At 53.7% G+C, this 27,966-nt stretch overlaps 3 protein-coding genes across 4 annotated transcripts; 1 reads left to right on the plus strand and 2 right to left on the minus strand.

Moving 5' to 3' along the window:
* Positions 1-252: 252 nt before the first annotated feature.
* JUND (JunD proto-oncogene, AP-1 transcription factor subunit) lies at positions 253-1,769 on the minus strand. Its single transcript, XM_058040932.1, has one exon. The coding sequence runs from the start codon at positions 1,679-1,681 to the stop codon at positions 737-739; it is 945 nt and encodes a 314-aa protein (XP_057896915.1). The 5' UTR covers positions 1,682-1,769; the 3' UTR covers positions 253-736.
* Positions 1,770-5,938: 4,169 nt separating this feature from the next.
* Positions 5,939-15,263, minus strand: LSM4 (LSM4 homolog, U6 small nuclear RNA and mRNA degradation associated). The gene is made up of 5 exons (XM_058040896.1): positions 15,174-15,263; positions 14,926-14,967; positions 14,721-14,819; positions 9,550-9,733; positions 5,939-7,285 (listed from the first exon to the last, which is right to left on the minus strand). Exons 1-5 carry the CDS (start codon positions 15,174-15,176, stop codon positions 7,197-7,199), a joined length of 417 nt encoding a protein of 138 aa, XP_057896879.1. The 5' UTR covers positions 15,177-15,263; the 3' UTR covers positions 5,939-7,196.
* Positions 15,264-15,369: 106 nt separating this feature from the next.
* On the plus strand, positions 15,370-27,966 carry PGPEP1 (pyroglutamyl-peptidase I). Of its 2 annotated transcripts, none has more exons than XM_058040833.1 (5): positions 15,370-15,484; positions 18,360-18,412; positions 23,829-23,945; positions 24,877-25,109; positions 25,679-27,966. In XM_058040833.1, exons 4-5 carry the CDS (start codon positions 24,904-24,906, stop codon positions 25,869-25,871), a joined length of 399 nt encoding a protein of 132 aa, XP_057896816.1. In that variant the 5' UTR covers positions 15,370-15,484; positions 18,360-18,412; positions 23,829-23,945; positions 24,877-24,903; the 3' UTR covers positions 25,872-27,966. The 2 variants fall into 2 exon arrangements, with proteins under 2 accessions (XP_057896816.1, XP_057896815.1); XM_058040832.1 differs by lacking the exon at positions 15,370-15,484 and adding an exon at positions 15,758-15,834.

The following is a 27,966-nucleotide window of genomic DNA, read 5'->3' on the forward strand; positions in this document are numbered from 1 at the left end:
CTCCCCACAACACGCCCTCCCCAATAACCACAGCCCCACGGACCCCCTCGCCCCCCACCCTCTCCGGTGACTCCCAGAGCCTCCTGGCCAGCCCTGAGGGGTCTCACTCCCCCATCGCCCCCCAGAACTCCCCGGTCCCCCCGGGGCCGTTCCCCCCAGCCCAAGATGGCACCGGCCGCGCCACTTCCTGCCCGCGCCGCCCCTTCCCGTCCCTTCCCGGGCGCAGCAAACAGCCACAGGCCAACTCTCCGTGTCGCGGGGCTTTACTGGGACCTCACTGGAATGTGTGGGGCGCGGAGGGGCCCGGGGGGGGCGGCCCGAGCCCCTCGCAGTCCGTGCGCGGCGGGGAACCCCCCCGGCCGCTCCCTCCTCCGCGGGCAGCGGGGCGTGCTCGGGGCCCGCCGTCCGGAGCCGGTCCCGGTTCTCTCCCCTCAGAGCCCTCGGTCCGTGTCCGGGGAGATGGAGGGCGATCATCGCTCTTCTTCCTCTCCTCGGGACCCCTCAGTCCGTGCCCGGGTTAAGGCGGGCGCTTCCCCCGCTCCCCTCGGTCCTCTCGGTCCGTTCCCGGGACAGAGCGGGCGCTTCCCCCGCTCCCCTCAGTCCGTTCCCGGGACCCCTCGGTCCGTTCCCGGGGCTCGATGAGCGCTTCCCCCGCTCCCCTCGGTCCATGGCCGGGACAGGGCGGGCGCTCCCCCGGTACCCCTCGGTCCGTGCCCGGGCTGGGGCCCGCCCGGGGTCAGTAGGCCGGCACCTGGTGCTGGTGCTGGGGCAGGAGCTGGCAGCCGCTGTTGACGTGGCTGAGCACCTTCTGCTTGAGCTGGGCGACCTGCTCGCGGAGCAGGCTGGCGGTGGAGGCGAGCTCCGTGTTCTGGCTCTTGAGGCTCTTCACCTTCTCCTCCAGCCGGGAGATCCGCTCCAGCTTCCTCTTGCGGCACTTGGAGGCGGCGATGCGGTTCCTCAGCCGCTTCCGTTCCGCCTTGATGCGCTCCTGCGTGTCCATGTCGATGGGGGACAGCGGGGGGCTCTCCCCGAAGCTCGGCACCTCCGGCACGATCTGCGGCTCGTCCTTTAGCGGCGGCGGGGGCGGCGGCGGAGGCAGCCGCGGCGGCGGCGCCGCGAACGGGCCGGGGTCGGCGGCGTAGCTGACGGCCGGGTAGGTGCTGAGGTTGGCGTAGACCGGCGGCTCCGGGGCCATCCCGGCGGCGGGCAGCTCGCCCGCGCCGCCGCTTCCTCCCCCGCCGCCGCCGCCCGCGCCGCCGCCGCTCCCCGCCGCGCCGCCGCCCAGCTGGTTCTGCTTGTGCAAGTCCTCCAGCGCCTTGACGAAACCCTCGGCGAACTCCTGCTCCTCGGAGGCCGCCGCTTTGGGGTAGAGGAACTGGCCGCTGGTCGGGGTGGTGGTGACCAGCCCGTTGGACTGGATGATGAGCCGCTCCAGCTCCGGGGACGCCAGCTTGAGCAGCCCCAGCTCGGCCGAGCCCAGCAGCCCCGCCGCCTCGCCGCTGGCCGCGCCGGGGGCTTTCAGCGCCGCCGCCACCTGTTCCGGTAAGGCCATCCCGAGCGCGTCCTTCTTCATCATGCTGCCGCCGGGGAAAGGCAGGAGGAGCCCGTTGCTGCCGGAGGACGGAGCGAAGCCGCTGCCGAGGCCGCTCAACACATCATCATGGTAGAAGGGTGTTTCCATCCTCCTCCCCCGCCCGGCTGCGGGGGAAACGGCGCCGGGGCGGGGGGAGGACCGGGGCGAGCGCGGGGCGGGGAGGGCGGGGGGAGGCGCCCGGTGCGCACCGGCCGCGGCCCCGCTCCTGCGCGCGCGCACACGGCACTGCCGCCGCCGCGCGCCCCGCGCCGCGTTAAATAGGCGGCGCCGCCGCGGTGACCTCACCGCGTCGAGTCCCCATTGGCTGCAGATGACGTCCTCGCCCGCCCTAGTTTGCATACGGGGCGTGGCCTTGTCCCCGCGGAGGCGGCGCCCCGCCCCGTGCCGGCCCTGCCCCGGCCCCGTCGCCGCGGCGACCGGCGGGTAAACGGGACAACAGCGCGCGGGGCCCTGGGATGACGTCAGCGCGGGGGAGGGGCGGTCACGTGGCCCCGCGGCGCGCGCCCCGCCGGGGCTGATGGGCACAAAGGGAGGGGCGGGAACCGGGCACGGGAACGGGAACCGGGAACGGGAACCGGGCACGGGAACGGGACAAGGCACCGGGAGCGGGAACCGGGAACGGGACAGGGCACCGGGAGCGGGAACCAGGCACTGGGAACAGGGCACGGGGCACCGGGAACGGGCACGGGAACCGGGCACGGGAACGGCACGGGGCACCGGGAACAGGCTACTGGGAATCGGGAACTGGGCACGGAAACCAGGCACTGGGAATAGGAATGGGAACCGGGCATGGGAATTGGCAACTGGGACCGGGCACAGGAACCGGCCACCTGGCACTGGACTCCCGGTACCGGCACCACAACTGGCCCTGGCATGGGCAGTGGGCACTGACTCAGGCACTGGTACCGGGCACTGGCACCGAGCCGGACCCCGGCTGTAAAAAGGGCACAACAAACAAACAAATAAATAAAAGAGCACACCGGGCCAGGCACCGCCACGGGACCTCACGGGAACCCCGGGGGACAGCCAGGCCACCGCCCGTGGGGGTCAGCCCGGGACAGGCCGCTGGCACGGCAGGGTTTGTGCGGCTGCACCGTTCCCGCACGTCCCCACACCTCCCGTGGCACCGGGGTTCACCCGGGGAACAGCCGCTCCCTCCGGTTCACCGGGGAGCGGGGGGGGAGGGTTCCACCATCCCCGCACCGCGGGTCAGCCAGGGGCACAACGAGCCCGGTGCGGGCGGCACCGGGGAGGGAGTTAACGGCGGCGGCGGCGGACGTCACGGCCGGCCAAGCCCGCGGGCGGCTGAGGGGGCGGATCGGCGTCAGCGCTTGACGTCACCGGCGCGGGGGGAGGCAGCGCCGGTGGCCGCCGATAACCCCCCACACACACACACACCGGGCAGGATGCGGCCCCCGCGCCGCCGGGAACGCGGGCACGCGCGGGGCCCCGGGACAGCGGGGCGGGTGACGCCGAGCCCGCGCTAATTGCGGCCAGATGCTGCCCGGGCTGCGCTAACGACGGCGATAAATCAGCGGCGTCAGCGCCGCGGGCGTGGGGGGACTCGGGGGACACCGCGGGGCCCCGGTTCTGCCGGTGCCAGGAGCTCCCGCCCCGGTGTGTCCGTGCTGCCCGCGGGGACGGTATGGCACGGCACGGCACGGCACAGTACGGCCCTGGCGGCAGGGGACACGGGGGACACCCAGGACAGCGCTCGGGGCTGGCACACGCCGTGCTGGCGCTGGGGAAACTGAGGCACGACTGAGAGAACAACTGCGATCTCCCTGCCCCCCTCCCAACAGCTGCTGTTAATTAAAGCCCGAATAAACGCGGTTTGTTAAATCTCAGCAGGGACAGAGCAGGGCGGACACGGCTCGGTGTGCCCCGCTGTCCCGAGCCGGCGGCGGTGCCATGCCCGGTGCCCTCGCCGGTGAAGCCGCCGTTCCCCTTTCCGCTCCCAACCCCTCATTAGGGGCGCGGCCGGGCCGGACTGGCAGGTTCAGACTTTCCGTCCCGGCCAAACCCGGCGGGCGAGGGACAGCGAGGCCAAAACCCTCCCCTTGTCCCTGTCCCATCCCCGCTCGGGGTCCCCGGGCTGGGGACACACCTCGGGCACCGGGACACCCCACGGAAAGCGGGGCACGCAGAACCGGCTTGGGCCGGCGGCGCTTTCACGGTTCCACCGGGGAACCGACCGGCCCCGGGACCTCCCGGTGCCCAGGGACGGGAGCCACGAATCGGACACCGGCATAGCCCCGCCGGGGCAGCGGCACCCGGGGCTTGTCCTGCCGTGTCCCCTCTGCCACCAGCGCTGCGTGTCCCCTGTCCCCAAAGCGAGAACCCGATGCCAGCGGCTTAATTTCCCTAATGAGCGTTTAATGAGGGGCGTGAATCAGTGACCCCTTCCGCCCGCAGAGCCGCGGGGAGGGCCCGAGCTGGTGGCACCAGTGCTGGCAGTGCCACCGTCCCCAGTGCTGGGTGCCCAAAGCCGCTCAGAGCCCTCGGTGTCCTGCCACCTGGATTCACCCTGGAGCAAGGCCATGGCCACCAGAGCATCCTCGTGCTCCTGCTGTCCCCACCAGGGCTCCAACAGTGCCACCAGCACCATTCCCTGTGTGCCACCAGCTCCAGGGCACCAGGGGTGCCTGATCCTGCACACTGAGCGGTGCCCAGGGGCTACCAGGGATGCCAAGCTGCCCCTGGAAAGGGGAACAAGCAGGGTTTGCAGCCCAGGATTGGCACAGCAGGCCCTGGAAAGGGGATCAAGCAGGGTTTGCACCCCAGGATTGGCACAGCAGGCCCTGGAAAGGGGATCAAGCAGGGTTTGCACCCCAGGATTGGCACAGCAGGCTCTGGAAAAGGGAACAAGCAGGGTTTGCAGCCCAGGATTGGCACAAGCTCCCCCTGGAAAAGGGAACAAGCAGGGTTTGCCCCCCAGCACTGGCACGGCAGGCCCTGGAAAAGGGAACAAGCAGGGTTTGCCCCCCAGCACTGGCACGGCAGGCCCTGGAAAAGGGAACAAGCAGGGTTTGCACCCCAGCACTGGCACAGCAGGCCCTGGAAAAGGGAACAAGCAGGGTTTGCACCCCAGCACTGGCACGGCAGGCTCTGGGCACGCAGGGGAAGCTGCCTCTTAGTCATTGCCACAGGCAGGGACAGAGGAACCGAGCCGGGAAAACAAGAAGTCGCAGCTGCCACCACCGCCTGTCCCCAAACCTGCCCTGTCCCCGAGGAACCCCCAGGGGCCTCCCACAACCAAAAACAAGAATAAAAAAAAGGTAAAAAAAAAAAAAAAAAAAAAAAGAAAAAACCCCAGAAAGAAAGAGAGAAAGAAAACAGATTTAAAAAGGAAAAAGGAGGAGGAGGAGGAGGGTTTGACGTGTATTTTTAGTTGCTTAGCACAGCCCTGAAGTATTTCGGCAGCCACTCCCTCCGCGTCGCTGGTGTGTAACTATTCCTGTGCTGCCTCCTCGCAGGGCTCAGCAGCTCTGAGTCACCGCGGGGCACTCGGAGACGCCAACCCGGGGCTGCCACCGGCTCCAGAGCCCCCAAAATACCCCGGGAAGGGTTTCCAGGGCGGCCTTTGCTGGGCCTTTCCGTGGGGACACGCTGGCACTGCCAGGCTCTGCGCCCACCCACGCCCGCAGCCAGCCTCAGACTTTTCCTCCTCCTCCTCCTCCTCCTCTCTGCTTGTTGCTTTTATCTCGCTCCTCCTTGGTTTGTTTCATTTTTATTTTTTTTTTTTTAGTTTTGTTTTCAGCCACGGGGCAGTGACAGCTGCCCAGATGTGGATTTTTGGGGCAGAAAAGCCCAAAGCGATCAATGCCCTTCCACGGAGCCGTCTGCCACCCAGCCGCCCTTTGTGGGGGGCACAAAAATATTGAAAAAGGAAAAAAGGGGGGAAGCAGGCAGGGAATGCTGCTGAAGTGGGGTCATTAAACAAATGCAGAACTCAACGAGCTCCATCACCTGACCCCAGAGCTTGGCCAGGAGATAAGCAGTGCTTGCAGGACTCTCCCCGTTGCTGCAGTGAGGATTTCTGGTGCCAGAAAATTCCCTTTGCAGCAGGGAAGCCACAGCACAGGGATCCAGAGGGAGGGAGCAGGTCGGGGAGGGAAAGTCTGACACAGCCTGGGCTTTGTTGAAATGCCACAGGAGTTTTCCAGCAGGGAGGACACATCAGCCCATCCCTGGAACTGGACGAGTGCTGCTCACGGCCTCAGCAAGAACAGCCCCGTGGCTGGTGCTGGAAATGGAATATTTGGGATTTATCCCCGACTCCAGGGCTCAGGGAAGGGCTCTGGGCCAGGCAGGGCCCAGCAGCATCACAGACACACACACACACAGAGAGAGGCTGGAGATTTATTCTCACTCACCACTGTGCCCAGTGCTACAAACATTAAAAAAATAACTCTATAAAAGCAAGTTCTCCGCTCCTTTCCAGTACAGCGGCGATGGCAGAGCCTCCAACGCGAGAACCAGTTGTACAAACCCCAAACCTGCTCGAGACGAGTCACAATACCAGCATTCCCCCCCAAAATCCAGCTGTTCCATCCATCCAGAGGGGCTGAGGCACGCCCAGAGCCGTTCCCTTCCCCCTGGGAGCAGCCAGGACGTTCTGAGGGTGCGTTTTGCTGATGGAAGACTGCAGTGACCTGCCCTGGGAATCCCCAGGAGCTTTCTGGGGCTGCGGGAGGGACACACTGTGCCCCGGGGAGGGTAATTGAGGGCTGGGGGAGGAAGTGACAGGTACAGCCAGCCAAGGTCAATCACCAGCCACCGACGGAAGAAATCGGGGTGGGAAATACTGTCAGAGCTCAGGGCTCGGTGTCACAGCAGAAATGAGAGAGCTTTCAAAAGTAAATCCACGGAAATCAACTCAAATTGATGTTTCAAAAAAGTAAATTTAAATCCCCCACCAGGAATAAGGGGTGCACCAGCCTCATGCAAAAGAAAAAAAAAAAAAAGAAACCAAAAACCACAGAAAAAAACCCCTGCTCATTTGAAGGAAACTTCCGACCTGAAGTCAAATTAGCAATGAACTAATTGGGAAATGCTCGTTTGTCACAAAGCTCTCCTGGGAACAAGCCTTGAAGGTTCATCCCTCCTTTGAGGCACTGGAGGAACAGAACTCACTGGCCAGGAGAAGAAAAGCAAAGCTTCAGTGTTTGTTGGTTTAAAAAACCCCAAACTTTTTAGGACAATTCATATTCAGACACAACATCCTCAAGTTCAGTGTTTTTAAACCAAAACACATCTGTTACAAACAAAACAACTTTCCCAAGTTTCAAGTATTTGAAAAAAAATAATAATCCAAGCGATCCAGAAAGTGTTTGCCTTCATACTGGTACCTCTGAACAGGGGAATATTTTAAATTAAATCTGGCAAGGCTGAAAAATTCACTCTCAGGAGAAGGCAGGACCTCGCTCCTTAACCATGAACGAATTTTTAAGAATATTTCCAATGATTTGCTGGCTACAAGGAGGGAAAACTCCTTGTAAAGAAAGAGGAGCACGATTTGGGCTCTGGTTCTGGCGGAGGGGCGGCACAGGGAGCGTTTGGGGACAGCCCTGAGGTGACAAAAGCCAGAGTGTCCCTGCCCTCACTGCTTGGCTGATTGCCTGCCCGGCTTCTTCTCCTGCTGGCCTCTTCCACTGCCTGGAATTCCTCGGCCACGGCCCCCAAACACACCTGTGGGGGCACAAGGGGACAGGTATCAGCACCAGCAATGCCTCGCCCAGCCACGTCTCACCCCAAAAACCCGCTGATTTTGGAGCCTCAGAAGCAGAAATGTGACTTTTTGACTTCTCCTTTCGCAGCCCCAGACCTTTATTCAGGAGGTGCACAAACTCATCCCCACCTCAGCAAGTTCAGCGGCACCCCCCTGGCGCGTCCATCTCGCGATTAATGATGATCTCGTGGTAAATTGAGGTTTCTTCCCCAAAAATGGAACCAGGGGAAGCAACAGATGTGAAATCGCCCAGCCCTGAGATTTTGGGATGAGATTTATCCCCAAAACCCCGTCCTGGGGATAAAGGGATTGGGTCCACCCTGCTGCACAAAGGCAGAGCCCGAAGCAGACCCAATCCACGCAGCAGAGCTTCTCCAGAGGAGGGGATGTGCCCAAAACTTAAATTATTGAATTCTTCCCCAGCCTGCAGTGCTGGGGATGCTCCTCCTGCACTCGTGAGCTTGGCAAGCCAGAAGCCAAAGGAGGAGGATGAGGAGTGTCAGAGACAATAATCCTTTCAACTGTGAGCACAATTACAGCTTCCCTCCTGCCCCGTGGCCTCACAGCAAAATTGTCCTGCCTTCATTTTTTTATTATTTTTTTAATTTTTTTTTTCCTTTCCCTCCTCCCTTCACGTCTCGGTAATGGGAGCCAAACCTTTGAGCTAATTAGCAAATGCTGGAGCTTCTCCTGAAAATATTCCATCAGCAAATTGAGGCTGCCCATGGAAACAGCAGCAGGAGCTGCACCTTGGAGCTCCCCACCAGGTGGGCAGGGAAAACAGCGTGGTTTTGATGTTTATCACAAAAAAATAATCCTAAAAAACTGCTGTGCCAAGGCAGGGAAAACAGCATGGTTTTGGTGCTTATCCCCCCCCCAAAAAAATCCTAAAAAACTGCTGTGCCAAGGCAAAGGCAATGAGGGGAACCTCTATAATAAATAATATAAATAAATATAAATATATAAACACATATAAATATAAATATCGATGACATATACAAATACAATTATATTTATATTTATATTTATATTTATATTTATATTTATATTTATATTTATATTTATATTTAATATTTATATTATGGAGTGCTCTGGGATCACCTAACCCCTGAAATGGAAATGGGAAGGGTTGTTTGGGTGACCTATTTCTCCTGAAGTGGCAACCTGCCCTTTATCAGGAACATGAATTATTCATCTTCCAAAGCAGCTCACATAGTTTTGTCTCTTTTTTTTTTTTTTAATTTTATTTTTAAATATAAATACATTAACAAATCAGGAAATCCAAAGCCCCATTTTAAAGGTGGAAGAAGATGATTTTTTTTTTTCCCCCCTCGCTGCCACGAGCAGAGCCTGGTTTATTTTCACTATTTTCACCCAGGACAGGGGTGTAAATAGCAGAGCCTGGTTTATTTTCACTATTTCCACCCCTTTTGTTTGCCCCTGGCCCTTGCTGAGCTGCATTTCTGCTGCTGCAGGAACCAGGAGGAGCTGAAACAGTCAAGTTGAGACTCCCTGGAGCTCCTGCCCAGCCCAGAAGGAGGGAGGGAGGCCCATCCCTGGCACGAATCCTCCCCGTTCCTTGGCAGCGCTGCCTGCTCGACTGGATCCTGCTCCAGCTTCTCCCAGACACAGCCCTGCCCTTAACACAGAGCACCACCAGTGCTCCTTGCACAAAAAGGGAGGTTTTAGAGGCAGGGATCCCATTGTCGCCTCTCCAAGATGAGGGGGAAAAAAAAATTTAAAAAAAATCAGATTTTTACCTTGTCCAGCTCCTCCAACTCCCACAAAAAAATCAGATTTTTACCTCGTCCAACCAAAAAAAAAATCAGATTTTTACCTTGTCCAACCCCATAATAAAATCAGATTTTTACCTCGTCCAACCCCCAAAAAAATCAGATTTTTACCTCATCCAGCTCCTCCAACCCCATTAAAAAAATCAGATTTTTACCTCGTCCAACCCCCAAAAAATCAGATTTTTATGTCATCCAACCCCAAAAATAAAATCAGATTTTTACCTCATCCAGCTCCTCCAACCCCCCCCAAAAATCATATTTTTACCTCGTCCAACCAAAAAAAAAATCAGATTTTTACCTCGTCCAACCCCCAAAAAATCAGATTTTTATGTCATCCAACCCCCCCAAAAAAATCAGATTTTTACCTCACCCAACCAAAAAAAAATCAGATTTTTACCTCGTCCAAGCCCATAATAAAATCAGGTTTTTACCTCTCCCGGCTCCTCCGACCCCGCGGCCCTTCTGCTGCTTCTGCTGCTGCATGCCCCCGCGGCCCCGGCCCTTGGACACCACCTCCTCCTTGACCATGTCGATGATCTCGTCGGGGATCCGCAGGTACTTGATGGTGCTGCCGCGGATGTAGCACTCGGGCATCCTCCAGAACTTGTCCCCGTCCTGGCGGGGGCAAACATGAGAGAAAAATCCTGATTTTGGGGCATTTTTGGGGATTTTTTAACTGGCGGGGGAAAAACGAGAGAAAAATCCTGATTTTGGGGCATTTTTGGGGATTTTTTAACTGGCGGGGGCAAACACGAGAGAAAAATCCTGATTTTGGGGCATTTTTGGGGATTTTTTAACTCGTCACCATGAGCAAAACCTGCTGCTTTTGGGTCACTTTTAGGGATTTTTTTTTTTGTCCCCAGCCTGTTGAGGAGCAGCAGTGAGTCCATTAGCAAAACTTGTTGCTTTTGGGTAATTTTTAGGGATTTTTAACTTGTCACCATGAGCAAAATCTGCTGCTTTTGGGTCATTTTTACAGATTTTTTTTGTCCCAGTCCTGTTGGGGAGAAACACGAGAAAAATCTGCTGATTTCTGCTGCTTTTGGGTCATTTTTAGGGATTTTTAACTTGTCACCATGAGCAAAACCTGCTGCTTTTGGGTCATTTTTAGGGATTTTTAACTTGTCACCACGAGCAAAACCTGCTGCTTTTGGGTCACTTTTGGGGATTTGGACTTGTCCCTGTCCTGTTGGGGAGAAACAGGAGAAAAACCTGCTGCTTTTTGGGTAATTTTGGGGGATTTTGAACTTGTTCCCAGCCTATTGGGGAGCAAAATGTGAGTCCTTGGGGAGCAGCATGTGAGGGCACAAGCAAAACCTGCTGCTTTTAGGTCATTTTTGGGATTTTTAACTTTTCCCTGTCATTTTGGGGAGCGACATGAGCAAAATCTGCTGCTTTCTGCTGCTTTTGGGTCACTTTTGGGGATTTTTAACTTATTCCCAGCCTACTGGGGAGCAAAATGTGAGGCCACGAGCAAAACCTGATGCTTTTGGGTCACTTTTAGGGATTTTGAGTGTTTCTGGAAAGGGGCAGAGCTGCAGCAGTCTTTTCTGGGAGCGTTATCTGTAACCAGCTGTGAAAAATGGGGTTTTAACTCCCCAGAACAACTGTAATTTCAATTTGTTCCTCAAAACACTCACAGAAAACGTCAGCAGAAGAGGCTGAGGGAACCAGGCCCTTCTTCCCTTCTCACACCAGAGGGGAATCGAAAGTGGGACCAGAGGCAGGAGTTAAAGTGGGGCTGAACATCCAATTCTGGTACAAAACTGCAGCTGCAGCCAGGATTCCTGTCCAGCTGGGAGTCACCCCACTCCTTCCCTGCTCTGGGGTGTGGAGGGAGCAGAGAGGCAGCTCTGGAGCCAGCTGGCTGTGGGCTGAGAGCCTCCAGAGCAGCTGAGGGGAATGAGGAACTCACACTTTGTATATTTATTAAAAATAAAAATAAAAATCTTCAAGTGTCAGCCACCCCCCTGTGTTGTTTTCAGGCAGTTTCAGGGTTTTCCTGGGATACCACGGGCTCCCCTAGGACTCAATCTAATGGGTTGTTATATATTTATTATATAAACAAATATATGTGTATTTATGTTTATTTATGTATTTAGAAATAAAAATATTTGGGTGCTCAGTTCTGGAGCAGCCACCTCCCTGTGTTGCTCTCAGGCAGTTTCAGGGTTTTCCTGGGATACCATGGGCTCCCCTAGGACTCAGTCTAATGGGTTGTTATATATTTATTAAACAGACAAACAAATAATTAAAAAAAAAAAAAAAAAGTAAAAATAAAAAATCTTCAGGTGCTCAGTTTTGGAGCAGCCACCTCCCTGTGTTGTTTGAGGATTTTCCTGGGATACCATGGGCTCAACCCAGCAGGGGTTTTTCAGCGAGTCGTGGAATGAAGAAGTCGTTGAACAACAACTCGGGGTTGTAGGAATAAGAACCCAGAGCCGAACAACAACTCAGGGTTGTAGGAATAAAACCCAGAGCTGAACAACAACTCGGGAACAAGAACTCAGGGTTGAACAACAACTCAGGAATAAGAAGCCAGGGCCGAGCAACAACTCAGGGCTGTAAGAATAAAACCCAGGGCTGAACAACAACTCGGGAATAAGAACCCAGGGCTGAACAACAACTCAGGAATAAGAAGCCAGAGCTGAACAACAACTCAGGGTTGTAGGAACAAGAACCCAGAACTGAACAACAACTCCGTGGCCATGATGTCAGCGGGAGGAGGGACTGGGCCGGCTCCAGCAGGGCCGGGCTGCAGCTGGGGCGGCTCCAGCCCAGCCCAGCCCTCCCCATGTGCAGCCTGCAGGGTCCCGGGAGAGGGGGAGAGACCAGCAGGGCCCGTTCTGCTCCCTGGGGACGCAGCAGTGACCGGGGTAGCACGGTGGGGATGGATGGATGGAGGGGAGAGATCTGCAAAGGGCCTGGGCGGGAGCTGCCAGCCACAGCTCGGAGCAGGCCCCAAAGAGGGGGAGAGAGATAAAGAGAGTAAAAGTGAGGATCACAGGGTGAGGTTCCCATTACAGTACAAGAAATCTTCTTCTGGTCGTGGAATTTGGGGTTTATTGCGAAGGGCCTGGGTGCAGGGCCCTGCTGGGAGCTGCAGCCACAGCTCGGAGGAGGCCCGAGAGGAGAGAGGGGTAAAGAGAGAGAAGGCAAGAGCGTGGTAAAGAGATGAGAGAGTGAGGAAGGGTAAAGAGGGAGTAAAAGAGGACAAGGTTCCTGTTGCAATACAATAAATATCCTGGTTGTGGAATTTGGGGGTTATTGCAAAGGGCCAAGTGCAGGGCCCTGCTGGGAGCTGCAGCCACAGCTCAGAGCAGGACTGAGAGAGGAGAGGGGGAGAGAGGATGAGACGGTGAGAGAGTAAAAGAGCAAAAGCTTAAGAGAGTAAAAGGGGTAAGAGAGTGAAGTTCCCGTTCCAATACCATAAATCATCTTCTGTGCTGAATATTCTGATTCTCACTAACCAATGTAGTACAATATACAAATCCTATAGCATTTACATACAGCCTATGAGAATCATTACATGACCATACTGTGTTACATTTTAAACCCTAAAAACTCCTCTTTGGGTCCCTTCTGCCAAGCTGTAGGGTCTGCTCTGACCCTTGGGCCTGTCTGCAAGCAGAGGGTGTTGTTCCATCAAAAGGGGGCTACCTTCATTGTTTTCCAGTTGTGCACTAACTGAGGTATCCCAAAGCTTGCTTTCATTTCAATCTCACTTATAATTTCCATATTCTCAAACTCTTTTGCCAGGCAATCATATTTTTAAGGCTTTCCTGTTTCCCCTTCCCCAGCACAGCAGCTCCTCTCATCACCACCATTATTATTATCATTATTATTATTATTTGGGGCGGCTCTGCCTGCACGGGCAAGCCCAGGCCGAGATTCCCCGGCCAGAGGCAGAGCCGGCAAACCCCGCCCTGCCTGGGCTGTGCTCGGCTGCAGGAAGGGACGGAGCTCCCGGCCCCTTCCTCGTTCCGCCTGTCCCGGGTAAACAGCCGGCTCCCGCCTCGTTGTCCCGTGCCATCTAGCGGCCAGCGCCACCAGCGCCACCAGCACATTCCGTCTCCACCCGGGCTTTGGGGGCGTTTGGAGGCAGGTGAGGCTATGTCGGGGTCATAGGATGATGGAATAATGGAATGGTTTGGGTTGGGAATCAAAGATTGTCCCAATTCCACACCTCCCACTGTCTCAGGTGGCTCCAAGCCCTGTCCAGCCTGGCCTTGGACACTGGGTTGTGTCCGAGGGATGGGGACACAATGCCCTGGACTGTGGGATGGGACAGAGCCACAGCTGCTCTGGGAATTTCACCCCAAACTTCACTGCTTTCACAGGGAGGAATTCCTGCCAAAATCCTACCCAACTCTGCCCTCCCCGTGTGTCCGAGGGATGGGGACACAATCCCCTGGACTGTGGGATGGGGCAGAGCCACAGCTGCTCTGGGAATTTCATCCCAAACTTCCCCACCTTCATGAGAGGAACTCCCTCCCAAAATCCCACCCAACCCTGTGTCCTCTCATTCCATCCCCTGTCCAAAGTTTCTCTCCATGTTTTTGTCAGCCCCTTCAGGCTCTGGAAGGCCACACTGAGGTGACCCCAAAGCTTCTCCTCTCCCAATTCCTCAGCCTTTTTCCCCAGAAGAGCTGCTCCATCCCTCTCTGATCATCCTGGGCTCGCTCCAACATCCCCGTGTCCCTCTGGGTGATCCCTCCCATAAAACCTGAGCTGCTGCTCCTCCCAGGCAGAGCACTGAGCCTTTGGAAGCAAATCTCCAAGGAGAAGAGAATCATCACCTGTGTCCTGACTTTGCTGTCACCTCCTCTGAGTCTCCCTCCCGCTAAATGCAACAGCAGTTCCTCATCCCAGCCACAAATTCCTAAATTCCACCTCAAAATTCCCTGCAAACCTCACTCAGGGTGTCCCCCCCTGTCACCCTGGTGCGCCCCAGCCACACCACCCCACACTCCTGTCCTGGAGACAGCGGGAACTGGGCGGTTTGCAGGGGATTTTTGGGAGAACAAGGATCCCTGGCAGCCTCTCCCGTGGGGATTTGGCATTCCAGGGCTGGGAAAGCACAACAGCAGCTGGGCTCTGGATGTGGAGAGGGGATCAAAAAGATGATTTGGGAATAAAAGAATATTCCCATTATTCTTTTGGGAATAAAAGAAATTGGAGGGAATAAAAGAGATTGGAAGGAATAAAAAAAGAGATCGTGGTATTTGAGGCTGCCTGGGACAGGTAAAGGCTCTGGATTTTGGGAAATCGGGATCAGCATCACAGCACGTGGCCCCCCACTCCTCACCCAGGGGGATGAGGGACCCCAGCCCCTCAGGCTGTGATGTGCAGAGAGGGGGCACACACAGGGCTGCTCCTTCACTATGGGCACTATCAATAATTCAATGACCGTTATCAATAATGACATTAAATCTGCATTTCAGGCAGAGGTTACACTTCCATAGCAGCGATGTGTGCTACAGCAGAGCCAGCCTGGCTGCGGGGACCTTTGGGGACAGATCTAGGTGCCAGTCCTGTCTGCTCCCGGTGCTCCCCGCGGACCCTGCCGTGCCCGGTACCGGTACCGGTGCTGCAGCCTTACCCGCGATGTGCAGATCACCTCCCGCAGGTTGATGTTCATCCAGTTGTCGCAGCTCACCAGGTGCCCGTTGTACGTCTCCCCGTTCTTCAGCTCCACCAGCTGCGGGAGAACGGCGGTCACGGGGCGCCGGTACCGGGCCGTGCCCGGTGCCACCCGCGCGCTACCGGGGAGGGGAGCGGGGCTGGGCCGCGCGGCCCGTACTCACCATGGGGTGGTTCTGCGCCGTCTTCAGCAAGGACAGGGGCAGCTGCGGGGGGAAGAGAGGAGAAAGGCCTCAGCACCGACCGCCAACGGGACACCGGCCGGGGCACCGACCCGAGCACCGAGCGGGGCACCGGGCACGCCATCCCGGGCGGCGGGGATGAGATGATCCAGGCTCTTCCCTCCGATTCAGCCTCCTCCCGAGCCCGGTGCCCGGTTCCCCGTTCCCCCCGTTCCCGGTGCCCCGCTCACCATCGTGCCGGACCGGGAGCCGCCGCCGCGCCGGGCGCTGCCGCTCAAACCGCCCCCGGCTCCGCGCGGGACCAATCAGAGCGCGGCGCGGTCCCGCCGCAGCCAATCAGAGAGCGGCGCGGTCCCGCTGCAGCCAATCAGAGCGCGGATCACGGCCCGGCCGCGCCGCGCCGCCCGGTCCGCGCCTTTGCGGCGGCACCGCCCGGGACGGGCCGCGCCGGGACGGGACGGGGCGCGCTCCGCACCGCCCGATACCGCGAACGCGCTTCGTGCTGCCCCACAGCCAGCCAGCGAACCCCGCGAGGCTCAGGGTGAGCGTTTTATTTAACCAAACCCCGCCCCGAGTCCCGCCGCTGAGGCGGGCGAGCGGGAGCCCCTCGGGCTGCGCCGCGCACGGACGGTGCCGGTGATCGGTAACGGGGGAAGGGCTCCAGGCCCGTCCCGCTGCGGGACTTCCGCCGCGGCGGCGGAAGCGGCGGGTCCGGGCGGCGCGGGGCGGGGCGGGCGGCGCGGGGCGGGGCCGCGCTCAGTGCGGGGCGGCGGCGGCGGGACGGGACGGACGGACGGACGGACAGATAGACGGACAGACAGACAGACACGGGACGGGACGGACGGGACGGAGCCGCGATGGAGAAGCCGCGGCGGGCGGTGGTGGTGACGGGTACGGGGCGGTGAGAGGGGAAATGCGGGGGGATTGAAGGGGGACCCCGTCCCTGCCGGGGCACTTTGGGGGAGCCCTTCCCCAATTGAGGGGGGGGCTGCCAGGGAAGGGCAGGGCTGGGAGGGTTAAAGGGTCTGGGGGTGCAGCTGGGGGACCCCTGCTCCGGGCTGAGGAGCGGCTTTGGGGATCCTTTTCCTGATTAAAGTGACCGGGAGTAGGGGCGAGACCCCTCCCCGAATTGACCGGGGGCTTGGAGGGGGCGCTTCTGTGTAATGGGGAATTTGGGGGAGAGCGGGGATTTTGGGGACCCCTTGGCTTGGAGGGGGCACTTGGGGGACCTCTTCCCTGAGATAATGGGAAGGTGAGCAGCAGACCCTAAGGTGAGGAGGGTCTGCTGTCCCATCAGGTGGGGACTGAATGGGGAGCAGGGGCTGTTTTGGGGGGCTGTCCCCAGTGTGGGGCGATAAATGGGGCGCAGGGCAGAGTCTGGGGGGCTTTGGCTCAGGGGTGTCAGAGCTGGGGGGGTTACAGCGGCGAGGGGCTTTCCTAACATTTACCCATCCAGCTGGCACTTGGATCCCCTTTTCCTATATGTGACCCCATCCCAAAGCTTTGCTCTTCACCAGAAGGAGGGAACGGATCCCCCCAAGGAGCAGGATTAATGGGGCGCAGGGAGGGGGGGATCCCGCTCTGAGCCCCCCAAAGTGTGGGAGCTGCCCCCCAAGGCAGCCCCGAGGCTCTGGAAGGGAAGAATGAGCGAGAGGCCCCGGCCGTGTCAGCCCCTCCCGGGGTACAAAGGCAGCCCGGGGTGATTTGTGGGTGAGGCCGCCCTGTGACAAATGGGGAACTGGCCCCAACTATTCAGGTCTCCCCCAGCAGCTGAAGCCGGGGCCGTGTGAATAGCGGGGCAGCCGTAACCACGGGCAGAAAGTGCCTTTGGCAGGGAGCAGGTGGCAGATCCTGCCTTTCCCAGCCCCAAATCGGCGGTGACTAAACAGAAAACTTGCGTCAGGAGACGTTCTGCTGCTCCAGGCTCCTCCACGCTCCTTTTTTTTCCCTTTTTTTTTTTTTTTGGGTAAATTTCAGTGAAGTCTGGTTGCGAAAAGGCAGCGGTTGCCTTGTGATTTGATAACTCCGTGGATGTCAGGAAGGAATTCCCTTCAGCACTGGGGATCGTGTCGTGTTCCCTGTGGGTTCCCAGCCCGGGTAGCTGAGGATAAACGTTATTTGTGCACAATTTCTTTTTTAGAATCATTAAGGAGATAATCCCACGGCCATCCCTGCAGCTGGTTTAGTGCTAATGAGCCTTGCAGGGCTGGATGCGCTGCCCACAAAGTTCCCTCTGTTCCCCAGAGCAGGGATAACCCCAGCTGTGTTTGTGCCACTTGGGTTTGGAATTTGGAGCCAGGGAATCCTGCCCTGTGCCTGGGCACCTGTGGAATTCCAGCCTTTTCATTGCTAAAACGTGGATTTCGTTTCTTTTTTATGGGATCGTCACGCTTTATTTGGGAATTCAGCTCCGGGGAGCCGTGTGGGACTTGCAGAAACAGCTGGCAAGGCATTAATTCGCCTCCTTCCCCCTGTCAGGGTTTGTCTCACACCCCTGCAGTTCTGCTCGCAGGAAAACACCCCCAGCTTTTTGGGTTTTGTGGGGAATATTTATTTTGGCGAGGCGGGCTGAAATCCACGGGCGTGGGCGAGCCCACGCTTGGGAAATTCCTGCTGAGGTGCAGCCCGGGGAAGGGCGAACCCCACGCTTCCATTAAGGTGTCAGCTGGTATTTGTGGTCCCTCTCGGATCCTTTCAGGGGCTGGGCAGAATTTATGTCTCCTAATTGCAGCAGGCTCGGAGGGCAAGGCTGACATCTGAAATTAAAGCATATCGACGTTACGCCCAGATAAATTGCCCAACCTTTGTGTGCTTGCTCAGGGAAAAAAAAAAATGATAAAAAGGTGTTATGGATTACCAGTTAACTCCAAAGTTATTCATTAGGAATTTGGAGGTGCTGAGGGAAGTGGTTTTGGTGACACCCTGGTAGCCTTTGCTGGGCTGTGGGTGTGCTGTCAACAGCTCTGTTTGTTTCCTTGGGAGGTGTAATTAATGCTAACGAAGATCTTGGAGAGGACCCTGAGCGGGGAAGGAACATTTGAGGCAGGCTTGTGGAAGCATCTGCTGTGGGCTGAAGCAATCAGGAATAGAAAATCCAATCATGATTCTAATTCTGTGCCATCGGGCAAGTTAGCTGGTGATAACCAATTTTTCTAACCTGGGCAGGAAGGAAAATTCTACTCCCCAAGAAAAAAAAAAAACAAGTTTATTTTCAGGCAATTTATTGTTTTCTTTCACTGTACAAGGCTGGAGTTGAAATATTTCGGTGCAGGTGCCTTGTTTGATACTCAGGTGCAAAGAAATAAGGATTGAGAGGTAGAAGTGGAGTTTGTTTGTTTGTTTGTTTGTTTTTTTCCAGGAAAGCTCAAACCTCTTTGCAACTTGAGTCAAATCTGTGAATTTTCCCTCTCTTGCAGGGTTTGGGCCGTTTGGGGAGCACGCTGTGAACGCCAGCTGGATTGCAGTTCAGGTAACCCCTGAATTCCCCTCTTGGGAAGTGTCAAAATCGAGGACGAATCCCTACAAATTTGTGCTTTCAGCTCTTTTCATCACCTACAGCTTCTCCTGGAGCTCTCTGCAGATACCCAGCTGGATAATGTTTGATTCCCTGCTCAGAAAACACCCCCCGAGCTGGTGGAGTTTAATGGGATGGGGTTAATGTAGCTGAGGCAAGTCAGGAATTCCCAGCTTTGGGTGCTTTTTAAGCGGGGCAGGGAGCGTGGAATCTTCCTGGAGGATTCCAGACAAACAAACCAGCCAGCCCAGGGCAATCTGGGTGTTTTCCTCTCAGTTCTGACTTGAGCCCGGGCCAGCTGGTTCACCTTTAAACCCAAGCTCATCCCTGGGAGGAGCCTTTGGTGGGGTTGAGTTGGCAGAGTCTGATTCCCACTCAGAGCTGCCTCATTTTCCCCCCCTGGATCCTCTTTTCTCTGTTTGGGAGAGTTTCTTTATTTGGGAGAAATGCTTTTCCTGCCTGCTCAGGAGAATCAGCTTTATGCCACTTGTACCTGCCTGGGCACGTCCCTAAAATCTGGAATATCCTGAGAGGGAAAAATCTAACAACTCCTGGCCGTGCACAGGACACCCCAAAATCCCACCCCGAGCCCAGGAGTTCACCTGGGTGATGCTGGCATCCCTCAAATGAGGCAAAAAGAGGGAATTGAGCTATTTTTTAAGGGTTTTTTTTGCTGTAAAAACACTTTTCACAGGGATGGTGCTGCCACATTATCCCACTTCTCCTCCTTTGTCACTTCTGGATGGGGTTTGTGGCAAAGCCCCTGAGAATTCCGTGGTACCTTTTAGTGCAGTTGCCCAGGGAATGAAATCTGTTTTTCTCCCCACCACGTCTCTCTCCCCTTCAGAGCTCTGAGATTAATATCTTCTTCCAAATGCTTTTAAATTAAATCACAAACTCTAATCAATTACAGCCAACTCGTGTCCAGCTGCCTGATGCGTTGGCTGGTGGGAGAAGACAAAACCTTTGCCTCCAAGAGCTTTTTTGGGAATGAGTTTATTTCATTTTGGGTTTAATTTTAATTTATTTTAATGTATAATATTAAATATATTTATTTAATCTATTTCTTAAATAAATATATTTAAATTTGGAGGAATATGCAGGTTGTGGATGGTGGGAACAAAAACACAGGACGTTCCTAAAAACCAGAAGTGAGGCTCAGTGATTTGGTTTGTTCTTGCTGGTGTTGTAAATAGCTGCTTTTATTTTAGAGGAGACAGACAAAAGGGTGTTTTTGGAGCAGGAGGAGTGGTGGGTGTTGAGATGTTGCTTGAAAAGAAAATAAACAAACCTAAAGAGAAACAGCTCCGGGCGCTGGTGGCTGCTCAGCTGTGTGGCTGATGGATGAAGTCATCCCCTCTGTTTAAAATCCATTTTTAGGGGCCTGGGGGATGGCAAAACTCAGAGTTGGGGGTGTTTTGGGGGGTAAACCCAGATTTGGGGGTGTTTTGAGTGGATAGACTCAGAACTGGGGATGTTTTGAGTGGATTTGGGATGTTCTGGGTGGCTAAACTCATAATTGGGGGTGCTTGGAGTGGCTAAACTCAGAATTGGGGATGTTTGGGGTAGACAAACTCAGAATTTGGGATGTTTTGAGTGGATAAACTCAGAATTTGGGGTGTTTTGAGGGATTTGGGATGTTTGGGGTGGCTAAATTGAGAAATGGGAATGTTTTGAGTGGCTAAACTCCGAATTTGGGGTGTTTTGAGGGATTTGGGATGTTTGGGGTGGCTAAATTGAGAAATGGGAATGTTTTGGATGGATTGGGGAAGTTTTGAGTGGATTTGGGATGTTTTGGGTGTCTAAACCCAGAACTGGGGATGTTTTGAGTGGATTTGGGATGTTTTGAGTGGATTTGGTATGTTTTGGGTGTCCAAACCCAGAGCTGGGGATGTTTTGAGTGTCCAAACCCAGAGCTGGGGATGTTTTGAGTGGGTAAACCCCGAATTTGGGATGTTTTGGGTGGATTTGGGATGTTTTGAGTGGATTTGGGATGTTTTGGGTGTCCATACCCAGAACTGCAGGATGTTTTGAGTGGATTTGGGATGTTTTGGGTGTCCATACCCAGAACTGGGGATGTTTTGAGGGGGTAAGCTCAGAATTGGGATGTTTTGAGTGGGTAAGCTCAGAATTTGGGATGTTTTGAGTGTATCTATGATGTTCTGGGTGCCCAAACCCAGAGCTGGAGGATGTTTCGGGTGGATTTGGGATGTTTTGAGTGTATCTGTGATGTTTTGGGTGCCCGAACCCAGAGCTGGAGGATGTTTTGAGTACAAACCGGCGGCTCCGTGTCGGGATTATTGTGAGTGAAAACATCAGCTGGGAGGCAGCGGGGAGGATTTGCCTCTCCTTGCCCCGTCTCAGCCCCCAGAGGCCCAGACAAAAAGGAACAGCATGTCTTTGAGCCGGGCTGAGGTGGGCATTGTGCAACTTTCAGACGGGGACTCCATGGAGCGCGGGGGACACAAAGGCGTGTCTGAGTCCCCGAATCCCAGACGCTGTGATCTGCATTTTAATAGCGCAAAAATCAATTAAACAATCTTTCTAAATCCTTCCCTAGCTCTGGGGCTCGGCTAGTTCTGGTTTATTACGTCTTTTATTGTGCTGCATCCCGAGGATAAAATTCTCTCCTTTTTTTTTTTTTTTTTTTGTTCTGTTTTCACTGCTCCTGGTTTTATTTGGGTTCTCCCACGGAACACGGGCACGGTGTGAGTTTGCCCTGGAAGTGCAGTGAATTTCTGTCTGGTTTTGCAAGCTGACTGATTTTTACACATGGCTACCTTAAATAGTGGCTGTAGCAATCTGATAATGCTGCTGAAATGAAAAGTTTCGAAATTTCACCCCAAAAAAAAAAAAAAAAAACCCAATGAAATGTTTGGGTTTTTACTCACGGGGGAGAGCTTTCCTATAAAACCAGCAGGAAGAAAAACTCCTTTCTGCCTTATTTTAAGGTTCACAGCAAAACCACTCTGTGTTAATTTGGGTTTGCTGTTTTGAGTTTTCATCATTTTAATTTTCAGTTCAGGATTTTTATTTTTTTTTTCCTCGGGTGCAACTTTTGCTGGGGAGGGACTTTCAAGAAGAAATCACTAAAATGAGGTTTTGTAATCCGGTTTTCTGCCCTCCCTGCTGTGACTTAGGTGTGGACACAGGTGTGACCTGTGGGCTGTGAAGCTGCTGGGCTCCTTCATCCCCCCAAAGTGCTTCAGGCTGAGGAGGAGGAGGAGGAGGAGGAGAGGGGTCAGAGTGCATTTTGACATTAGGAAGGACAATTGCTGTCAGGGTGTCTAGACAGACCTGATAAGGATATTAGAGGCTCACAAAGAGCAGCATTGTGCAGGGGTCAGGGAATGGGTCACACATGTTCTGTGTGCTCTGGTTGTCAGGTGGACAGGGCTGGGGGGCAGAGCTTGTTCAGGGAGGGGGGGGGAAGGTCACAAACATCTTCATTATGGAGCGCTGGGCCTGGGTAAAGGGAAAGTTGGGGCTTGGTAAAGTTAAGGTTTAAGTGGCTGGAGGGTTCTGTTTTCGTCCAGCAAAACTTGCCACCATCAAATCAATCCATCCTCAGGAGCGCTTTCCTTCTGAATCCCAACCACCAAATCCATCCCAGGTGCTCTTCTCATCCCAACCACCAAATCCATCCCCAGGAGCTGTTCCCAAATCCCCACCATCAAATCCATCCCAGGGGCTCTTCTCATCCCAACACCAAATCCATTACCAGAAGCTCTTTCCTTCCCTTCCCCACCATCAAATCCAGCCTCAGGAGCTGTTTCCTCCTGAATCCCCACCACCAAATCCATCCCCTGGAGCTCTTTCCTTCCCAATCCCCACCATCAAACCCATCCCTAGAGGCTGTTTCTTAATCCTTACCACCAAATCCATCCCCAGGACCTCTTTCCTTCTGAATCCCCACCACCAAACCCATCCCCAGGAGCTCTTTCCTTCCCCACCCTTCACCTTCAGGAGCATCACTTCTCATTATTATTAACACTCTTAAAAAGTGTTTGTTCTCCTCCTGAGGAGGCTGGCTGGTGGTTGAGCACTCTGATCTGTAAACTCCTTTATTGAGGCTCCAGGTAAGGTTTTGAAGGCAGATTTGTGCAGATTTGTGCATCCCTTCCGTCCAGCTGTGCTAATGAATGTCTGAGTGTGCCAGACACTAATCAATACAGCCAGGCTTTAATATCAGCCTTGCCCTGGGAGCCAGAGCCTGTGATTTATCATCCTTGCTCATATCTGCTGCTCTCTCAAAGTGTCACTTTGGCCTTTCTGGCTGTTTTAGTTATCTTAAATCTTGTTACATCCCTGTGGTTTGGCTGTGCAAGTGTAAAAGGTGTTTTTTCCCTCAGTAGAAAACCACTCATGCTGATGAAAACACAGAAGAACGATGGCAAGACACTGCTCATGTTTAAATGGGGGAGGCCTCAAACCTCAACTTGTCTTCTCCTTTCAAGTGCCTTTAATTTTTAATTTCTAACCTGGGGGAATACAAGGTTGGAGAGTGAGAACAGCTGATCTTCAAGGAGGAAAACAAAACCTGAGAATTGCTTCAAAGAGCAGCTCGTGGCTCTGGTGACCGAATCCAAACCTGGAACAGAGATAAATTCAGGAATATTTTGAAATGTCCTTTGATGGCTTTTACTGGAGAACCTGTGGGCAGGGGGAACTCCCAATTTTGGGATCCAACAGTGCTTTCCTGTCAGAAACACTGGGGAGAAAAAAAACAAACCCTTTCCTCTGGTTTTAAAGTCTTTGTAAGGTATTTAACTGCCACTTTGTTTTTTTAAAGGTTTGGAGGAAATTGGCTCCGTTTATTGCCAGGATATTTGGGATGTTTTCATGGCAGAGAGGGAGGAATCATTTACAGGGTTAGCTGAACCACCCCAGCCCTGAGAGCTCTTTATCTGGGAATAAATGTGAAATTCCTCTGCAGGCCAGCAGCCCTGGGTGATGGATGAAACCCTGCCAGTTCCACCTTCCCCACGTTGTCATTTTTTTGGAAGGAGCAGGATTGTGACAGTCTCCCTCTATAAATATCAGAGCCAAGGCTTCCCTGGCAGCGTGGGTGCTGCTGGAGCTATTGTCAGTTAAATGTTGATTTCTGTGTCACACACACATCAGAGCCACACAAACGGTTCTGTGGGTGAAACTCTGCTTGCACGCAGGTGGGGAGATGCCTTTGTTGTTGCCATTATGGGTTTGGGGTTTTTTACATTGCTGTGAACTCACTGCAGGTGCTGTTTATGAGCTCACACAACCTGGTGTAAACTGTGTGTTAATTCCTCACTCTGCCATTGAACCTTCCAGGAGTAAATCCTCTGCTCATCTGTGTCTGACCATCTTGGTTTTGCTTTGCTGGTGCTTTCAGGAGCTGGAGAAGCTGGGGCTGAGGGATGACGTGGATCTGCACGTCTATGAGGTCCCTGTTGAGTACCAGACCGTGCAGAGACTCATTCCTGCCTTGTGGAAGAAGCACAGTCCCCAAGTGAGTGAGTAAAGCGAGGAGGAAAAAGCCATCCAGCCAAGGGTTGGAACCTGCAGTGGGCACCATGGGAAGTCTCCTTTTTCATTTATTCCCTCAGCCTGGCAGTCCTGGCTGGATTTTTTTCCTCTTTTGTGGTGAGAAATTTGTAGGATTTTACAGCTGGGAGTGCTGCGGCTCCCAGGAGCAGTGGGTGTGAAGGGGCCACTGCAAGGCACAATTCCTCCCAAGAATATTTCTGGGTTCCGCATTCTCTGAACCTCAGAGAAAGGAAAAACACAATTCTTACCATTTTCTGTGCCTGTGGTTGTGCCAAAGTAGAATGCAATGTGGGGATTGCTCACCCACAGTGATGGTGGTTTGGTTCCTTGGCCTGTCAGGGCCAAGTGTGTAACACCACATTTCTCTTCACAGAGAAAAGCAAGGCACAATTCCTCCCAAGAATATTCTTATCTTATTTTCTGTGCCTGTGGTTGTGCCACAGCAGAATGCAATGTGGGGATTGTTCAGCCACAGTGATGGTGGTTTGGTGCCTTGGCCTGTCAGGAAATAGCCCCACATTCTCTTCACACAGAAAAGGCACAATTCCTCTCAAGAATATTTCTAAGATTCACATTCTCTGAACCTCAGAGAATGATCAAACCAATTCTTATCTCATTTTCTGTGCCTGTGTTTGGCTTCTTGGCTTGTCAGGGCCTGGTGTGTAGGCCCACATCTCTCCTCACAGAGAAAAGCAAGGCACAATTCTTCCCAAGAAAATTTCTGGGTTCCACATTCTCTGAACCTCAGAGAATGATCAAAACAGTTCTTACCACCCAGCACAGGTTGGACTCGATGACCTTAGAGGTCTCTCCCAGCCTCATTATTGTGCGATTTTGTGATTCTGTGATTGGGATTTTTGCACAACCCAACCCCGTCCCTTGTCCCCTGGCAGCTGGTGGTGCACGTGGGCGTGTCGGGCATGGCCACCACTGTCACCCTGGAGAAGTGTGGCCACAACGTGGGCTACAAGGGGCTGGACAACTGTCGCTTCTGCCCGGGCTCGCAGTGCTGCGTGGAGGGCGGCCCCGAGTGCATCGACTCCATCATCGACATGGACGCCGTCAGCAGCAGGGTCAGTGCCCTGGGCCTGGATGTCACTGTCACCATCTCCAAGGACGCTGGCAGGTACGGGGCCTTGGCGTCTTATCACTGTTGTGTCCTTATCACAAGGGTTTCACTCCTTCTTGGTGTTTTCTCGTGGGCGGCTCCTCAGAGCACTGAGTCTTGTTCGCAAAGCAGCCACAGGCCTCAGTTCCCTCCTCAACCAGTTATATATTTACATTTATATTACATATTTATATTTATAAAATATATTTATATTTATATTATATATTTAAATATATTTATCTATAAATATATAAAAATGTATATATTAAAATGTATATATAAAATTCTATAAAAATTCCTGCCTCACATCCCCCTAAATCCCAGGGTGCCACCACGATGCTGAACGATGGGGCCCGTACAGCTCATTTTATCTGGTTTTATCCTTTTTATTTTGAAAAAAAAAAGAGTGATCTTCACATTTCTTGTCCTAAATTGAATTAAAACAATCCCAGACTCACAATTCCTGCCTCACATTTCCCTAAACCCCAGGATGCCACACGATGCTGAACGATGGGGACCTCACAGCTCATTTTATCTGGTTTTTTTCCCTAATTTTTCACTGTATAACCCCTGGTTTTGTGTTGCAGGTACCTGTGTGACTTCACCTACTACACCTCCTTGTACCAGAGCCATGGGAGGTCAGCGTTTGTCCATGTGCCTCCTCTGGGGAAACCTTACTCTGCAGAACAGCTGGGCCGGGCCCTGCAGGCCATCATAGAGGAAATGCTGGATTTTTTGGAGCACTCTGAAGACAAAATCAATTGTCAGCATGAACACTGAGCAGCCTGGCCAGGAGCTCTCCTAGTATTGCACTTCCAAAAATTTTTCCCTGCTCTGATGAAGTATTGGGGGGAAAAAGAAATATAAATCAAGCGACAGTTCCAGACCCAGAATTGGAGACGTCAAAAAAAAAAAAAAAAACAGAAAAAAAAAAGGAAAATTCTACAAATTCTGCTTAGAAATTAACCTTTTTTGTTGTTGTTGAATCTGTGAGCTCCAGCCTGAGCAACAAAGGATTCAGAATCTCTTCTTTAGGACACCTGCAGCTCCTGATTCCCGAGGGGTTTGTGCTGTTCCTCACCTGGGCCAGCTCACCCAACCCTCTTGTGGCTCATTCTTGACATGAAAAGTTTGCTTCCAGGTGGTTTTTGGGTTTGTTTCCCCCTCTCCTGACCCAAATTCAAGGTGATGGTGTGGAAGCACAGCTGGAGCTGTGGGGTTGGCATGGAAAGCAGAGTTTGGTGGGCATGAGGAGCCTGGAATTGCTCGGCTGGAATGGAAAATTATTTTGGGCGCTGATTCCTCTCTCCACACCCTCCAGACACCTCAGGCTGCTTAGCTGCAGTAGAAGGGATGTGTTTGGGATCCTTTTGGAACCCAAATCCAGCTGGAATTTTTTATTTTTAATTTTTGGAGCCTGATCCTAAACCTTTCCAAATCTCTTTTTCCCTCTTGGCCACCTCCCTTGCTCAAGGACCTCCTGTACCAAACACCTCGGTTCAAATGTGTCCAAAACCAATCATTGATGGATAAAGAGCTTTGCTGAGGGCCACTTTCCCCACGGGAGACCTTTATCCTGGTGCTCCATGCTGGTTTTGAGGTGAAGGTTCAGTAATTTATCATTTCCCCAGCTGCAAATTCCCCCCTCGTGCTCCAGGTTAGGAGAGCAACGTTGAACTGAGATCACAGTTCCACCTGGGTTGGAGTGGGGGCATAAAAATGCAGATGGAAGTCTTCAAAACCCCTGCAAAAAAAATCAAATTTCAGCTCTTCAAACCCAATCCCGCTGCCTGGGAAGCAGAGGGAATTATTTGAAATTCAGGAATTCTGCTCAGAGTGAGGATTCCAGGCTCTTTCCTGGTGTCCCCTCCCAATGGGAGGGCTCAGAAGTGGTTCTGGCTGCTCCTGGGGGTTTCCCCAGGGATTCTCTTGGGCCTCAGCAGGTGATGCTGGTCCTGTGGGGAGATTTTGCTGCCAAATTTTGAGATTGCAGCAAGGAAACCCAGCTGGATTTGGAGCAGGACCAGACACCGAACCTGGGAGCTGAGGCCTCGTGGAGAGGCCATGTGGACGGAGAGGTCTGTGATGCTTTTACAAATAGATAGAAATATATCTATAAACGGCATTTTAAACATTTTAAAGGTTTTTAAACCCCGTGGTTTTGAATCTCTCTGGTGCTGACTGGCTCTGCTATTGTAACTCTCAGTGAGAGCTGCCCTGGGCTTGCCAGGAGAAGTCTGGTGACAAAACCCGTCCTTGGAACCCCCGGGATGGGACAGAAACTCTGCACTGAGGGCACCTGGGCAGGGGGATGTGTTTGGATGGACCCAGGGAAATTCCTCCTCAGTTCTCCAGCCAGGAATTTGCCTTCAAGAGAGGTATTGTCATTGCCATCCACTCCAAGGTAGCACTTGTCAGATTTCCTGATTAGTAATTTATTTTATTTAATATTTTGTTGAAATCTTCATGCTTTGACACAGTTTTGTTTTGTTTTTTTTAATTTTTATTTTTGTGATTAGTTGAGCTCCTTATCCCCATAGCATTTATTCCTTTGTTGGTGGGAAGTTTTTTTGTCCTGGGTGTTTTTTAGCTGCTAAACTTGGGGAAGAGGAAATATCCCAGGGGGTTTGGTGATGGAGCAACCCCAGAAAAACAAACAAAAAACTGAATTAATTCACCTCTGATGCCACTGTGGGTGAAATGGAGGTGGGAAACCAACAGATTGGTGAGGCCACAGCAAAATTGCAAGGGTGGGATCTCAGCAGGGACCCACAGAGGGGTCAGGGAGGGATCAGCATCTCCTGGTGAGATGTTCCCTGTCCGTCTGTCCGTCTGTCCATCCCTGGTTCTGCACCCCTGGGTGTGTCTGGGGGTG

Source organism: Melospiza georgiana, chromosome 26, assembly GCF_028018845.1.
Source record: "Melospiza georgiana isolate bMelGeo1 chromosome 26, bMelGeo1.pri, whole genome shotgun sequence".
Taxonomy (NCBI): Eukaryota; Metazoa; Chordata; class Aves; order Passeriformes; family Passerellidae; genus Melospiza; species Melospiza georgiana.

Bases quoted from the DNA above. Each gene is read 5' to 3' on its own strand.
- JUND (XM_058040932.1), bottom strand. From the start codon at position 1,681: ATGGAAACACCCTTCTACCATGATGATGTGTTGAGCGGCCTCGGCAGC.
- LSM4 (XM_058040896.1), bottom strand. The intron at 9,734-14,720 runs GTAAGGCTGCAG...TGCCCCCGCCAG, and splicing joins AGGTGATCTGCACATCGCGG to GACGGGGACAAGTTCTGGAG. The intron at 7,286-9,549 runs GTAAAAACCTGA...GTGCCCCCACAG, and splicing joins GGTCGGAGGAGCCGGGAGAG to GTGTGTTTGGGGGCCGTGGC.
- PGPEP1 (XM_058040832.1), top strand. From the start codon at position 15,801: ATGGAGAAGCCGCGGCGGGCGGTGGTGGTGACGG. The intron at 23,946-24,876 runs GTGAGTGAGTAA...GTCCCCTGGCAG, and splicing joins GGAAGAAGCACAGTCCCCAA to CTGGTGGTGCACGTGGGCGT. The intron at 25,110-25,678 runs GTACGGGGCCTT...TTTGTGTTGCAG, and splicing joins ATCTCCAAGGACGCTGGCAG to GTACCTGTGTGACTTCACCT.